Source organism: Phaenicophaeus curvirostris, chromosome 12, assembly GCF_032191515.1.
Source record: "Phaenicophaeus curvirostris isolate KB17595 chromosome 12, BPBGC_Pcur_1.0, whole genome shotgun sequence".
Classification (NCBI taxonomy): domain Eukaryota; kingdom Metazoa; phylum Chordata; class Aves; order Cuculiformes; family Cuculidae; genus Phaenicophaeus; species Phaenicophaeus curvirostris.
This window is the reverse complement of record NC_091403.1, coordinates 16,406,882-16,422,815: the sequence shown is the minus strand read 5'-3', so window position 1 is coordinate 16,422,815 and position 15,934 is coordinate 16,406,882. Positions and strand designations below refer to the sequence as shown.

Sequence of the window (15,934 nt, the reverse complement as noted above, 5' to 3'; positions counted from 1 at the left end):
TCATGTTTATTTTCTAAGCTGTAGGGGGCACCCATTTGAAAAAACTCACAGCTTATCTAAACGTTTTTGTTTGTATGATTTTGAATTAGGAAGTGTGAATAATTAGTTAAGAAGATTAAATAAGTCTTCACAACATGCAGTAGCATGCTTACTTCCACCCCCCCCACCCACCCCCCCGGCATTTCCTGCACAAAATCCAGGCTGCCAAACTGTGATGATACCCTTTCTTTATTTAGTTTCTCCTTGTGCCACATGCTGATATAGCATCCGTTATTTCAACTCGGGCTCATTAAAGGAATTATTTTGTGCCTGGTTGTTCAAGAAAATTAATCTAAAGAAACTTCAGATTGTATTGTCTGTTGAAACTATAGCCACCACAAACATTTTACTCCTTTTGGCTGCCTTATTAAACCTGTGGGAAGAAACTTTACTTACGGTGCATAAAGGCTTCCTCAAAGTAATTTCTACTTTTGTTTTCCAGTTAATGGAGCCTTCATCTGCTGTTAGTAGCACAGTACAGGAGCAATAATGCCTTCCAATATCTCAAGTAGTAGTTCATGTGTTCCTAAGAAACTAAGCTCCTAAGAGTTACTTGTCCTTTCGCTTGTAGGGCTCTTTAATTGTTAGACAAGAACATTTACTGTCTTGCTTAGCACTGTATCAGAAAACGTTGTTTCTGAAGCCAGGATGACTGAAAAATTAAGTATGCTTTACATTTCCAGTAATAAAAGAGAAAATACATCACTGAAGGATTTGGGCAAGAATGGCAGTGTTTTTTATGGTCTATGATCTTTCATGTCACTTACTGCAACTTAAAAATGAAATAATGAAAGATTTCTAAAAACCCAGTAAATCAGGACTGGAGAGGAAGGAGGTTTTGTTTACAGACTCAATTATTGGGCTGTCACTGGGCTTTAATGAAGCTGTGGCTATTAAGAACTTGATCCTGGAAGCCCTTCCACGAGCACTCATTTGAAATGGTGGGAATGAGGAGGGGTTTGTACAAACAAGAATAGTATTACTCTGTGCAGTTTTCCTGTGTTTTGCACTGTTTGTGCATTGCAAGTCTTGTATTCTCATTATGTGACATAAAACAGCATGGTCTATTTATTTGTACATGAGAAACCTGTTGTGTCATTTAAAATAATCTAGCAGAGTGTCACTTGTAGGTATCAGCCATTTAAAATGTTTACCGCCAGAGAACAAGTTCTTACTTAGAAATTACCTATGCTATGTAAATAAATACCTACTGGGATTTCAGACGCTACAGGCAACACAGAAAAATACAATGGGCAAATTTACTTCGACTGAAAAAGCTCGTCTGAGAAAATTACCTTGTAACTACACATGAGAAATTGCTGGAATGTCAGCTTCATTTGCAGTGGCCCCTTATGGCCTGATCACCCCTCCCTGGCACGATAAATCACTGGCAAGAGCCTTACCTTAACACGTTTGATCTGAGCTCAGCAAGACTTGGTTTTGATGTGAAGAACTCCAGATCTGTTAGGTCAGAGACAAATAGCAGAGCCACTGACCTGCAAAGTGCTAACTCTATATGAAACCCAACTGAGCAGCCACAAGCTCCTGGAAAGTTTGCCTCCACTTCTACTTTGCATCCTGAATATTTTCAAACATTACTGTTAGCATGTTTTGCTAAACAGTGCCAGGGACGTTTCCTTTGATGTTGTTCTTCATATACAGAATCCACAAAAAGTCAAGCAAACAAATAAATGTGCTTTTTAAGAAGTAGTACCTTGGATAAAATCTTAGCATTATCTGCACTTAACGGTGATGTGAAATAAAATTCAGCATTTATAAGTTTATTTCATTTACATCAATGACTTGCACTGGCCCTTTTCTATCCAAACCATGCTTACTAATATCATAAATAATGGTGTTCACCAGTATGCTCATTAAAGGGACTGAAAGTGCCTGTATCTACATGTCTGTACACGCAGAAATTCAAACTACTCTTAGAAAAAAATAAAAATTCAAGTCGTGACATTTGTGTTCAGCCTGAAGTCACATAAAGACCAGCTTTGTGGCCTTGGTTTGAAACTATTCCTTATTGTCTTGGTGAAACAGACATTTATCTCTATAGTAAGCAGGGGTGTTAGTCTACCAGAAAATAGGATGTTCTTAATGGGCTTTGGGGGAGAATAGCTTCGCATCATCAGCATTAAGTTAAATCACATTAAGTACCCACTTACAACGTAGGGATTACCATTCATGACATCTTTGGTGAAAGCCTTTAAAACAAATTGTTGTGTTTGTTAGAAGAAGCTGTGAGATAATAGTTCCCAGAAGTCTGATTTATAAACCCTTTTTGCTCTTCAAGAAGATGCGAAGGAACCAAACACCTCTCATTCAAGGCTGCAATGAGATCTCTGAGGCTGGAGCGTCTTTTCAATGAAGTCTTGGGAAATAATGCTTTATTTACTTCAGAATACTCTTCTGGAGAAAAGAAACCTCTAGCTAGATTCCCTTTCCTCAGAGTTCACTTCTGATTTCTCCTCCATTTCTTTATGTTGATGAGCCACTGACCTTACATACATGAACTGGAACAGGTCATTCTTCTTTTTATTATTCATAGGGCTGATTGGGGAGCACGGGACTTAAGCTGTCAAAGTACCCTGCTGTGCTTGGATACCTGACAAATTTACACCCCAAAGTACACTGTGGTGCTAAGACTAAAATTGGATGTGAAGCATTCCTGCAAGAGCTGATTACAGTCCCAAGCAAATAAAATGCTTCAGGGTATAGCAAAATATTGCCAATATTTAATAGACCTTAACATTTAATATAGCTATGCCATATAGAGATGTAGGCCTGCATGAAAAATGAGCTCTTCTATTTACCTTTAAATAGAAGCAGACTAATAACTTTGAGTGTGTAAATTAAAAACACGACCTGCACCTTTTCCCAAACATGCAGCATTAAAAAAATGTACTTAGGCAAACCAAAACCTAACTATACAGAGATTTCCTTAAATGAGCAAAATAGGTTATAAGTCTTGTCAATTAAAAGCCTTCCTTAAAAACAAATGTTCATAAATGCAGTCCTGAGATTTTTTCCCCCCATTTCCTTTAAAATTCATGCTTCTCTTCCTCTTTTCAAACCAAACACCCTTCTTCTCTGCTGGAACCCCTTGTAACGATACCAAAATGTGGGCAAACCTCATTAGTTTCCCTGCTGTTTACAAGACAGGATTTGTACTCAGTGAGTGAACACACTGACACATGATCACTAAATGGCTAAAACCACCATCAAGACTTTAATCTGAGAAATTTTTCACCTAGACATTGCAAATACTACTGGCATGTAAAGGTATGAAAAACAGAATTAACTACAGCAAACGTGTCACACAATGCTGAGCTTCCTGCAAGGAGCATACCAATAACGAGCTGCTGGAGAAGGTTAATTTCATGCAACCTTTGGCAGTTCTCTGGTATAAGGTATGTCACCAATTCAATCCATTAAGTAATAACTAAATTCTCGTGGGACCTAGCTGAAGTCAAATGTTGTTATTCCAGGTTCACTGCTTTTAGTCTCCCTGAAGACCATTTAGGCAAACAGCTGGAAGAGCTGACTACAAAGGTTCCCAGGCACAGGGAACCACTCTAGGAAAGCAGGTAAAGGCTTCTAACCAGGAAATAAGTTATCAAGGATTTGTCCTGTTGCTCCCTCAAGGTGAGAAATTAACTCAGACAGAGAGCAAAGCATGAACACATTTGTGTTTCTGATAGAATCCAAACATTAAAACAATTGTCTTGTCTGATAGGAGAAAAAGCTATGCTGCACTGGGTTCCTGGTTGTCATCTAATTAGCAGGGTCTTCCTTCTCTATCCATGTTGGAGTGCCTTACTCAGACAAAACCTTGGAAAGTGAATAGAAACAATACCAGAAATAACAACCTGGACTTCCACTACCATCACTGTATTGCACCAATGGAAATACTACTCCTCCTAACAGAAAAGTACTGAGGGGAGCAACACCACAAGCTCCAGCTTCATTTGAACTCATTATGCAGATCTTCCAGTGAGGAGGGCACTGCCTCCCAGACAGTGCTAAAGGGAACAACAATAGAGACAACTCCTGATAAAGTGACAGAGAACTAGGACAAAGAGCACAAAGAAAGGGCCTCTTCAGCTATACTGTGTATACATGTATAGGTGAGTGCCCAGAAAGATGTGCAATTAATACCATATAGAATCATAAACGTGCATCCACATGTAAAAGTTGGCTCTGAGAATCATCTGTATTTTCACTTCCCAGAATGGCATGTACAGGAAAAGAGGTTTTATTTTCTAGTAAACTGTCTGGTTTAGCAAGAGATCCTGCCTCTGAGACTGACCTACTATCTGAGTCATGGTTACACTCCCACAAATTTGAACTCCCCCATCTGTGAAGCATCCTTGTCACCAGGTTTTACACTGTGACTGAATCAATTAATGCTTCCTAAAAGTCTTGATAGAAGGAACAGAATACTAACACTTGCAGTTGGGTGATGTTAGCTAAAAATGTCTTTAGTAATGTAACAAATGTATTTTAAATTCACTGTCAAAGGGCTGGACCACCAAGACTAGGTCATCACCAGCACACCTAACCTAGTGTTTGTCTCATATCACAATTTCAGATGGACAACTGAAAAAGCAGAGCTTGATTCTTGCCTCTCAGGAAAACATCATCCCATAGACATCACAAAAGTCAGAAGAAGCCATTAAGTAGCTATTTTAAAGAAAGCATGATAAGGACAAAAAGAAGAAGACTGAGGGAAAAGGGAGTGAAGGCTTAGCTAGACGTCCTAAAAAATTAGTGTTGTTTCTCAGGATCCCTGTAGTCCATTCCAGTACAGGCCTGCTGCAACCAGACTTCACAACTGATGAAACTGGAGAGAATAAAGTGAACCCCTTGATCTGGAAAGGCAGATGGCAATTTCTGGGTAGTTTCTAATTACTCAAGAATAAACTTAAACTGTTTTTCTTACTGCTGAAAAAAACCCACATAAGAAAATATAAAATGTTATAGTATACTGGTAAGTTCTGAAAATATCCAGTGGAATCACAACAGTGTTTTTATGCTTGGATGCAAAGAACATTTTCAATAAACTCCAAATATGTTTCAAATAACAAAATGAAGTTCCTTAATAAAACAACAACAACTATGAATCCAACTAGCAGTTATATAAATGCCTTCTCAAATCAATTTGACAGTGGAAAGAAGTAGTAAAGCCATTTTAAAACCAATTTCTATTTTAAGGACTCTTTACACTGGCAGAGTGGTAAATGAGAGTGAAGAGCTTTAGTATTTGAGCTGAAAAGACTGCAGGGTTTTTCAACTAACTAGATCACAACTTTTATCTGGGTCATCTTATAGTCAGGAAAGAAGAGTGCAAGTGCCTATAAACCAGCATAAGAAATCTAAGTGTGAAAGTGAGTGATCTGGACTGTATCACTGAGAGGAGAAGGAATAGCATTTTTGAGCACAGGGGGATGGGAATTATTGGAGGCATACCACAATTCCTAGGTATAAGCTACGTAGGATGGATAAGTCAGGCTGCAGGGAGGGAGGAGTAGCTCTGTGTGCAAGGAATTGCATGGTTCTTTCTTGAAAGAGAAACCCAACACGTAACATTGAACCATGGATACAGAGGCAGCATAGATCATGAGGAATAACAGCAGGAGTGAAGTACTGACTTCTGGATAAGAGCAACTGAAGTGACACCGAAGGGGTACTGAAGTGGAAAAAGAACACGAAGGCAGTAAGACTGCTGCAAAAGTAATGCACGTTAGTTCAGTGATAGCTGCATTGAGATAGTGTCTGGAGAACAGAGTTTTCTGTATCATAATCTAAACAACATTTGACATAGTCCTGTCAAAGATTAAAAATTGTGTCTGAACCCCTGAGAAATGGCTACCACATAAATAATTTTAGCTTCATTGCAGGAGAGAAACACATGAAGAAGGCCTACTCTCTGGGATGCTAAACTTCAAGAAGCGATTTTTTTTTTTTTTTACAAGAGGAAGTAAGTTAGAAAATCCCTGCCTAAAGCTAGGAAATTAAAATCCATAGAATCAGCATGGAAGCTTAAGAATGTGAAAGAGTCAAAGATGATTTGCATTCCCAAGGCTAAAAATGGGAAGCACAAGCAAGAAAATAAATGGGGTAGCTAAGCAGGAAGATACAAGCAGTAATGTAAGCCAAAAAAAAAAAGAAACAAATTTCTAATTTTTAAAGGCTGCAAAACACAAAATGAAAAATTAAACATTTTTATTAAATATTCTGAAGACAAATACCCAGAAGATATCACAAACAAAGCAGCAAAGAGAAGCCTAAATTTAATAAATAAGCAAATATAGGCTGTGGGAGAGTCAGTGGATTCCAAAACCAACCTGGCTATAAAAGTATTAAAAGTAGACTAAAGATATTTCCAGAAGTGGCCACTTATTTTGAGAGTTCTTATTTGCCTGTACCAAAGTAGATTCTATTCCTGGCCATGATGTACTAGAGGGCTAAGAGAAGAAAAGCAGAGCCACTAGTTTGAACACTAGAAGACAACAGGTAAAATACTTATTCTGGGGACTGATCTTTACTAGAACACCAGCGATATATTGAAGATTATTTAAAGACCATGTCCAAGACGAGAGCGCTTCAGTGTAAATTGTGCTGCAAAGAGTCCTGAAAGAAGTCCCAAATGTTAATGTGTCTCAGTCCTTCCAGCTGCCAAAAGCTGAGGCATCAGGGGTTGCACAGAAGCCACTAAGCATACACCAAGGTAGTGGGGGGAGTGGGTGTGTGTGACAATGATGATGATGATGTATTAAGTGCTGGTTTTCCCAATGAAGCATGAGAACACAATGCCATGGTGCAGACCTGTAAGGACCTTCCAATTGTAGAGGTCATATTTCAGATAAAATGCAGACCTTAGGTTCTGACCAGCTCTAGGCACTAGAGGGCAAATTTAAGGCATGTGGACCTATTCACAAGAGGATAAGAGGAGGGTTTCTTATGACAGCCATATAATGCCTGTATTTACCTGAAATAGTAAACAGCTCTGCTTTGGAAAGAAATCAGTTTCACTTCAGAGCGAAGCCTTTACCTGCATAAATATGTGTACTTGGAATTTCTGTAGGGAAAGGCACTTTGAGAATTTCTGAGTCAAACCAGAGGGATTTTGTGTAATCGTTGCTAGATGACCAGAGGAAAAACCTCCCTGGCATTCTCTTCCCATCCAACTTCAGCAAGGAGGCTGCAGCCTGTTCTCCCATGCAAGACTTCCTATGTCTTTGTGACTTTCCAAATGGATTTTTGTAACTCGCTTATTTTAAATCAGGGGATATTGGAAATCCACATGGAAATTAGAAAAGTATGACCTTTCTGTAACCACAACACGTGCTGCAGGTCTTGCCACCGATGTCCCACCAAGATCCCCTTGGATTCTGAGTTGAATTCAAAGTCTTCATTACCTTTGAATCCCTCACAGATTAAGACCTAGTGGTCAGTGTGGTCCCTGTGTTTTAACCTCCAGCTGAGGTCAGTTGAGATTGAGCTGACCTTAAACGCTTTCATTTGGGTCACAGAATTCAATGCGGATGGTTCCCTGCTCTCAAGTATTTTCCCACTTCAGTCCAACAAAGCTGGAATGTATTATGTTTGAAGTCATAAGGTAAAAATCTAGTTCACTAGGCTCTCTGGGAAAGGAATAGACTTCAAGTGAACAAGAATTAAGTCCTTTTTTTCTTTTGAAAGTTGGAGACTGTTTCAGCAATGCTATTGCAGTGACGTTTTGATGTGGCTTCATGTATCATATATTTAGTAATGAAGTGCTCCTACATTTAAAGTTTTGTTACACTGCATAACTTAAACTTGATGTGTTGCATTCATGTCACAAAGGCAACTTGCTATCCAAACTAACAGAAAATGCTGGTCAGTAGAATTACATTTTTAGACAGATGCTGAAATATGAAAATTATGTTTTGGAGGAAAAATAATTAGGCATATGAAGTCCAAGCAGGAATTCCTCTGTTCATTTGAGTACGCACAAAAGTAATGAATGATGGGACCCTTAGGTGGCAATCATTTTTTAGACTTCATCTTTCTCCATATAATACTTCTGACTGAGTCTTCACGTAGCAATTAATGCACTTATTTGTGCTTGAGTAGGGTTGCCAGCACTTGTTGAAGAATTCCTCACTAGAAGACTGCAAAGAACTACAACCATCTAAGGATTTTTTTTTTTAGAACCTTTACACATCTGTGCCTATATTGCAATTGCATAGCTTCCTTGTAATGATGTCTCTGAATAAATGCATTTTTTGTCTCTCATTCCTTTCAGCTGAACCAAAGCTGATGTTTTGGTTACTTGTTGCAGAGAGTGAATTCCACTCTTTAAAAAACAAACATAAAAAGCTGTGGTTTTTAGAAATGGAGAGAACTAAACAATTTGCAAGAAAATAAATAGCAAAACATTACTGTTTGGTCTTAGGAAAGATAGCTGCAAACCTATAAAAGAAGAAATGTGACTTTATGCAGGATCTGACTAAGAATTTATGATATGGACCACTGAACTCATCTTTTGCCATTTCTCTCTCTAAACCTGCAAGATTCCTTGGAAGATAAGTTAGTCTAATGAGGAGCTGAGATGAATCAGTGGATATAATTTATTTAGACTTTAAAAAGGCTTTTGATGATAAAGTCCTTAACAAGAAGCTATTAAGGAAAGTTAGTAACCATATGGTGAAAGAAAGAGTCCTGCCATAGATTAAAAAGTGGTTAAGAGATAAGATAAAAAGACTGGAAATAAATGGATAATTCTCCCTGGAAAGAGGTTAATAGCAAGGTTCCCCGTCATTACTCTGAATAGCAATTGATATCTTGGTTCACCTGCTTTTGCAGGTCATTAATAGTAAGGTACATATCTTGCAGATAAAAAAAATATTCAGACTAATCAGAGTACTGAGGAAAATATCACCAGGGCGGAAGTTAAAAGGCACTTGGTCAACTCAAGGGTAGATGAAATTTGCCAAAGGTAGTAAGTGCGAAGTATTGAGACAATTCCAATGACTTGCAATGTCTCTGGACAGCTTATTGAAGGCAACTGTTAATGTGCACTGTGAAGAAGAGAAGACAAATGGATACGGTGATTCCACTGCATGGTGCCACCAGGAACAAAGCAGTTCATGACAGTGAATAACCTCAAACCAGCAGAACCTATTAAGGTATGTAGGGAACAATTCTGCATGGACAGGGAGATGGACAAGCTGAACAGAGATCATCAAGAATTTTTGGACTGCTGGGATTTATTTTTTTTTTAATCAGAGAACATGGATACAGCAAGACAAAAATGTAATATGGCAATGTACCAGGAGTTGTGAACTTCTGTGGGAAATCCTTCTGAAGGACAGAAAGGAATGGAGAATTAAAGAGGGATTTGGTTTTTTTTACTGTCAGAATAGAAGTGTGTGTTTAAGACACATTATCCCAACTCAATAGTCCAATACTTAAGGTCAATGCTTAGGCAGCCACAGATCTTGGCTCAAATCCTTGCTCTGTGTTACATCCTGAGTATTCTTGGAGTAAGGACCCGAATCCTACTTTTCCCCTCTATGAGTGTCCCATTGGACTATCACGTTGATATCTCTCACGCCTCATAAATACTTAAAAGTGAATTATCCAACAGGGGAGAATGTGTGACTCTTTCCAATGAGAGCCAAAGGTGGATAGCATCCAAAATTGAGACCTTTCTACCATCAGAACGCAGGGATCCACATTCAGGTTTGTGCTCTTTTTGCTTCAGAGCCAGGAGTATGAATTTTGCCACATTTCAGCTCAAGGAAGCACTCTGATTATTACTGACCTTCTGGTTTTGGTGTGCAAATAAATATATGCATCTCTTGTACTGGAATATCTGATGTCCTAAACATTTTTGCGAAGATGAGAAAAACACTAATTGCAGAACTCTTGTCCTTCAGTGGTTCATCTGACCTTACAGACTGAATAAAGAAAAGAAAAAAATCCCTCTAGCCAGCAATACAGCATTGTACAGTTTGATGCATTAAACCAGTTTGCATTTTCTCGAAAGATTCAGTCTTTCCCTAAAGATTCATCACAGTAATAGGGCACTGCTACAGTATTTATCTTCTCAGTAATATAATAGTTATCTACAGTTGTTGCCAGTTTCAGCCTGATAGTTCCTCTATTTTTAATGCTCTTGAATTAAAATGGTTATAGCAGCTGCATAGGAGTAAGCAAGGGCATGGGGTGGATATGCAGAAAACTACAATTGTTTCTTGATCCCTCATGCAAATCCTGGGTAAATTTGATTTGTGCAGGCAGGTTTGGCAGTAAAGAGAGTCCAATGTCCAGGCTGTTAATTAGAAAGAAGCGCATAAATACTTTGCAATAGCTATGAACACACTAGTAGACAACTCAAGCTGTAGATTTAAACAGCAGTAAATCTAAATACAGTATATCATCTAAAACTTCATAAATGATGATACAGAGGGATGAATCGAGTATCAGCATAAGACATAAATGTATTCCACAAAGGGGAAAAGTAGCTGCTCTATTTGTCCATTTTGCATGCAAACATCTCTAATTTTCTATGCTCTGTCTATTGAAACTGGACAGCGCTCACCGAGTTGACCCCCAAAGGCTAGCCAATTCCCTCTGAATCTGACTTCAAAAGGCAACAAGGTACTGAGCTCTTTCAAGGAAAGACAGGTGGGAAATGACATGTATTCATCACTCACCTGATTTTTGCCAAAGCTGTCATTTTTTGACCTGAAGACAAAAGATTCTGCATAGTACTGTAAATAAAAGATTTCCTGCCTCCTATCTTAATGTCAGCCTAGAATTTTTTCGGCAAAAAACATGCTGGAAATTTTGGTGAGAAGAATTTATAATAGTGTTCTGCAGCATTCATTTCTGGGCAATGCCAAGAAAGCACAATGAGAATGAAAATACAGAAACTTAGTAACAAAACAACACTTCAAACCCAAATGCTTATCATATGATAAACTGAAATCTGTTAGTTCTTGCCTACCCAGAAGGAGTTTGCCTACGCTTTATACAGACTGCTATATGCAGTTTTCTGTTACACTGCTGGGTAGTTGACCAGGTCTGTGTTTAGGAACTGACCTGATTTCAGCCTGTGGTGTAAGAGTAGAGGCAAACCTATAAACCCTTTACACACAGGACAAAAAAATATGGTTATCACTCAATGCACAGGCTATTACTACAGAACTATTCCTGCAGCTCTTCACTGCCACAGCACTTGAATTTCACCTCTTTATAAAATGCTTGCAAAACCACAATTCTTCATCTTTTCCTTATGCTAAATTTCTTCAACTCTCTTTCAGACTTAAATCAGTTGGCAAGCAAGAAACGGAACATCCAGCTGGATTAGTTTTCCCAGCATGGTGCAAACAGAGAACATGTGTTCACTCAGTTATGTGACATAGTGACAGAGCTAGGACAGGACAGAACTCTGGGGTCCTCATTTTATACCAAGCTGTCTTTTAACATCAACGTGATTTACTAAACCCATTATGAAAATACTTTGTAAAGCAGACTGGATTATACCATAACAAAGGACGGATAGCCACATCCTGCAGAAACCCCATTAGCCCCTCAAATGGAGATAGCAGGAGGAAAAACACTGCAAACAGCTCAGTCCATTGGGTTGATTCTGCATAGATGGTCAGGTACTTAGGAGAGGCTTCACTTTCAGGAAGGAGAATGGAGCTTCGTAACACCATGACAGAGGGAGGCATCAATATAAAACTAAGCCGAGAGCTCCCTGATCACTGTCAGAAGCTATCAGGTTCTCAGAGCCATCAGCTCAGGGGTGTGCTTCCTGTATAAAACATGCCAATAACATATCCTTAGTAGATGTCATGCTACAGTTTACTGTGCATATCTGATATTTCTGGAAGAGTTTCTGGCACAAAGTTGACATTTGCAGAACCACGACTTGTTGGCAGGGAGTGGGCTGGGTCCCCTTCCTACCTACATGATCCCTTACATACGGAGCATAGCACTGCCAACATGCTCCCAAGTCTGAGAAGGGCTTGCTGTGCCTCAGAGATGCAGAATAACTTAATGCCATGCAATACTGGAAGATACCATGTTCTGCAGATGGAAACCCTCTCCAAATGTTAATGTTAAGTAGATAATTAAAGAGTCATCAAAACAAAAAGAGAGATCATCTTGCATGTAGCCATTTTAGTACTTGCCAGCCTTAATCCTGTGTGCTTGGATGATGATCTTCATGTCTGGTTCACATCCTATTCAGCAATTCTTAGTACGCACATCTAAGCCATCTTATTTTTCACAGAGATCATGCCAACGTATTAAATTAAAAAGCTAGGAAAAAAATATTTTTCATGGCTGTTTTTTTTTTCCCAAAAAAGCATAGTCTGACTCCTGATATTGAGCATCTTACACAAAAACATGCAGTTTTAATCACTATTATATCATTAATATATTTTCACTGACCAATGAAAAGCTGCATTGCCTGTGTGCTGCATCAGGTGTACAGATTGGAATAACTCAACATACGGTTTTCTGCCCACTTCAGAAAACCCACCAGAGTAATATTTCAAAAGTTCCAATATTTCTGCAGAATAATCAAATACATGAAAATTACACAGGTAGTATTTGTTCTAACAATGTTCTTGGAAGGAGCTTTCATAGGAATTCCAAGGATAAGGCATTGTTTCAAAGATTAATGGAGAGTAAATTTACTTTTTTTCCCAGTACACATCACAAATCTTTAACAAATCTCATTTATAGATTCCTGAAAATTTAACATGTTGTTTAACCTAAAAAACCCTGCCTATTTCCCGAATTTAGAATTCCAGAAATTAAATTTAACTGGCAAAACATATTTTAAAATTAGTTCACTCAGTTTAAATGTTCACAGATACCTCTATTATTCATAAGGAATTAACTCCCAAATGGTTAAGATTTTATGTTCAGAGACAGCTGTAATAAAAAGTTCAAGAATTCTGTGTCCTGGTTGTGTATTTAAAATTCTCAGCTAACAAGCAGGAGAGAGGCTGCTAAGAATGCTTGCAGATGTCTGATTTTACAAGGTTTGGGTTTTCGGTTTTTTTTTTTACCACAGTGCTTTAGCCTAATGTTATTTATTGTTTATGGAATCCAGTTGTCATTTAAGACATGAAGTGACCACTCCCCCAAAAGAAGGAATCGAGTTACAATCCATTATTTGATTTTTGATTGTTTTTCTTTGTAATAGGTGGGAAAGTGGATCCTGGATAAAAGTCCTGCCCAAGAAAAGACTCCAGGCTGAAGGCTCCAATTATCTATAAATAATTCGTATTTCCTGCAGAGAAGAAGAAAAAGGAGGGAAGAGAGAGACAGACAGAAAAACAAAGACAGAGGATATGCCAAGTGAAATATTCGATACCTGTCCTAAACCAAATTTCTCATAAAAGCAACCAGGAGTTCCCTCATATCTCAAAACCAAGCTTAGAAGAAACATGTTGCTGTTGGTTTTGGCTTAATATTGAATTAAAGTAACTTTATTCAACTTGTTCCATTAGTACATAAAATATGTAACATCTTACGTATTTTTGAGGTGATGGCACTATATATTCTCAATTGTTAAAGGTTACTATCCAGTTTACGTTCTCACAGACAGGAACATCCGATTGCTGATGACTCTTTCAAAGATTTTTAGAACCAATTCTCTAGCTTCAGAACAGAGAAACACAAGTACACTTACTATGCAAGTCAACTTTGATGCTACTCTCACATACTATTTCACTGAACACTCCTAAAGCATATTTTACCCTGAATCCAGCAGTAAATGAAATTCATGCCAAATACTATTTGCAAAGTATGATTGCTTCTGAAGTGCAACACCACACATCAAATAGCCACTTTCCTTATTTGTTTAAATGATTTTTGAAGAACCGAATCCATATGCATCTTTTCAATTGCATATTGCAGTTTGTATTAAAGTGTAATGACATCTAAAATAGTTGACTTTCCTCTGAAACATTCTTCTAGAACATGGAATTGCTGTAACAAATTAGAGGACAAATTAGTTTTGGCACACGCTTAAAAAATGAGAACAGAGGAAAAGCTTTTAAAGTGATGATACGGAGGAAAAATTTACACTACATCTGCCAAAATGAGTTTCCTATCAGCTTTAAAGCTCCTGAAGTTGTATTTCCAGTAGATAAAAATGTTATCACCTTTTTTCCAGTGCTGATGTGCTTATTTTCCTATTAAGTTACTTAGTAATTAGAAACAAAGTCTGACACATTGTAATCTGTTTATACAATACATTTGAAGTTTCTCCAACAGAAATGAAAACAGTCCCTGACTAAAGATACCAAAGATGCAAAGGTTCGATATCTATAAACGAATTCAAAAATTCAAACTGCATTTACAAACAAATGACTCTTCTTAAAGTCCTTTTCAACTGACAAAAACAATTTAGACCCATAATAAACCATGGCAAACCAGCAGATTCTTCTATGTTGACCCACTGGGCTTGTTCATAACCCTCTCTTTATGAAAATCAGTCTCAAAGGTTAGGAGGAAAAAACACACCCTCGTGCAGTATTGTGCAAGGATGTATTCAAGTCTCACGGAAGTCAGCAGAGACCTGTTCCAGTGCTGTAACAACCTGGTAGTGTTAAGAGTCCTCTAGGAATTGTAAAAAGAGTCCCTTGGGTACACAGGGTAATTCAAGAAAGAAAACATTTTCATATTCTGATCGAGACATACAGGTATGTAGAGCAACTTCCCCTGAAACACATCAAAAGCAACTGAAGTGTGTTCAAGAACTACTGATTTTGCACTGAAAATAAACCCTTAAAGCTCAGTAGAAAATATTGCACTTAAAGAGAGGTAAAGCGGCAAAGTCAGTCCAAACAGACTTAATTTGCTTCTCTATTATCCTACAGTTTTTCAGATGGTTACAGGGTAAAAATCTGTTTCCTTTATTACAGATTGAAGGCAGTCTTGTAGGAGTTTATCTCTACACTCAAGTTGGTCAGGGCAGTACAAAACTGGGTTTAAGGAAAAAAGGAAACATTTTAAGGAAAAAAAAGGGGGGAAGGAAAGTGGGTTTAAGGGAAAAAAAGGGAAACTGGGTTTAAGGAATGAAGAAAAGAAAGGAAACTGGGTTTAAGGAAAGAAGGAAAAAAAGGAAACTGGGTTTAAGGAAAGAAAAAAAGAAAGGAAACTGGGTTTAAAGAAAGAAAAAAAGAAAGGAAACTGGGTTTAGGGGGAAAACCTTTCAAGGGGAAGGGGGAAAACAATTTTAAGGACAAAAACTCATTTTAAGGGAAAAAGAGACTCGAATTTCCCTTCGGGACCCCAGGAGCCCAAGTTACCTTGGTGTACTTGATCTCGAGGTTGAGAGTAGGCGAGGGCAGCAGCTGCAGAGATGCCATCAGAGCGGCGGGATCTGCCTTCACCTCGCCTGGCATCTCGATTTTACTGGATGTCATCTTCTCAAGGGCTTTTATAGAGCCCGCTCTGACACGGGATTGGGGGGTTTTTATGTGGCCCCCCGCCCCCACCTCCTTTCAAGCCGGCGCTGAGGATGCTGCGGTCTCTGTATATAGGCAGGTGTCAAGCCGGGTCTGCTCTCATTGGACATGGGGCAGGTCCATCCTACCTAGGGGCAGGGCGGGTGGCCCCGAGCCCTCAACGCGCCTTTACGGCGCGTTGAGGGCTCGGGGCCACCCGCCCTGCCCATTCTGCAGCTTGTCCCCCTCGCTCAGCCCCTCAGAGCCCGACATGAAGGGACACACCACCGCCCTCCCCCCACAACCTGCCGCCTCCATCCCCGGCCGCCTGCTGCCCCCTGCCGGCTGGACGGCTCCTCGTCAGGCCTGAAATCCCCTCAGAGAAGCGAGCAGGTGCCGGGCCAATTTCTCCGTCCCAGCTG

At 38.9% G+C, this 15,934-nt stretch overlaps 1 protein-coding gene across 1 annotated transcript in view; it reads right to left on the bottom strand.

Moving 5' to 3' along the window:
• ALDH1A2 (aldehyde dehydrogenase 1 family member A2) overlaps positions 1 to 15,671 on the bottom strand; it is a 56,927-nt gene extending 41,256 nt beyond the window's left edge. The window contains exon 1 of the mRNA XM_069866906.1: positions 15,375 to 15,671. Within this exon, the coding sequence (XP_069723007.1) occupies positions 15,375 to 15,491 (117 nt within the window). The 5' untranslated portion in view covers positions 15,492 to 15,671. The remainder of the gene's footprint in view (positions 1 to 15,374) is intronic.
• Positions 15,672 to 15,934: the final 263 nt, after the last annotated feature.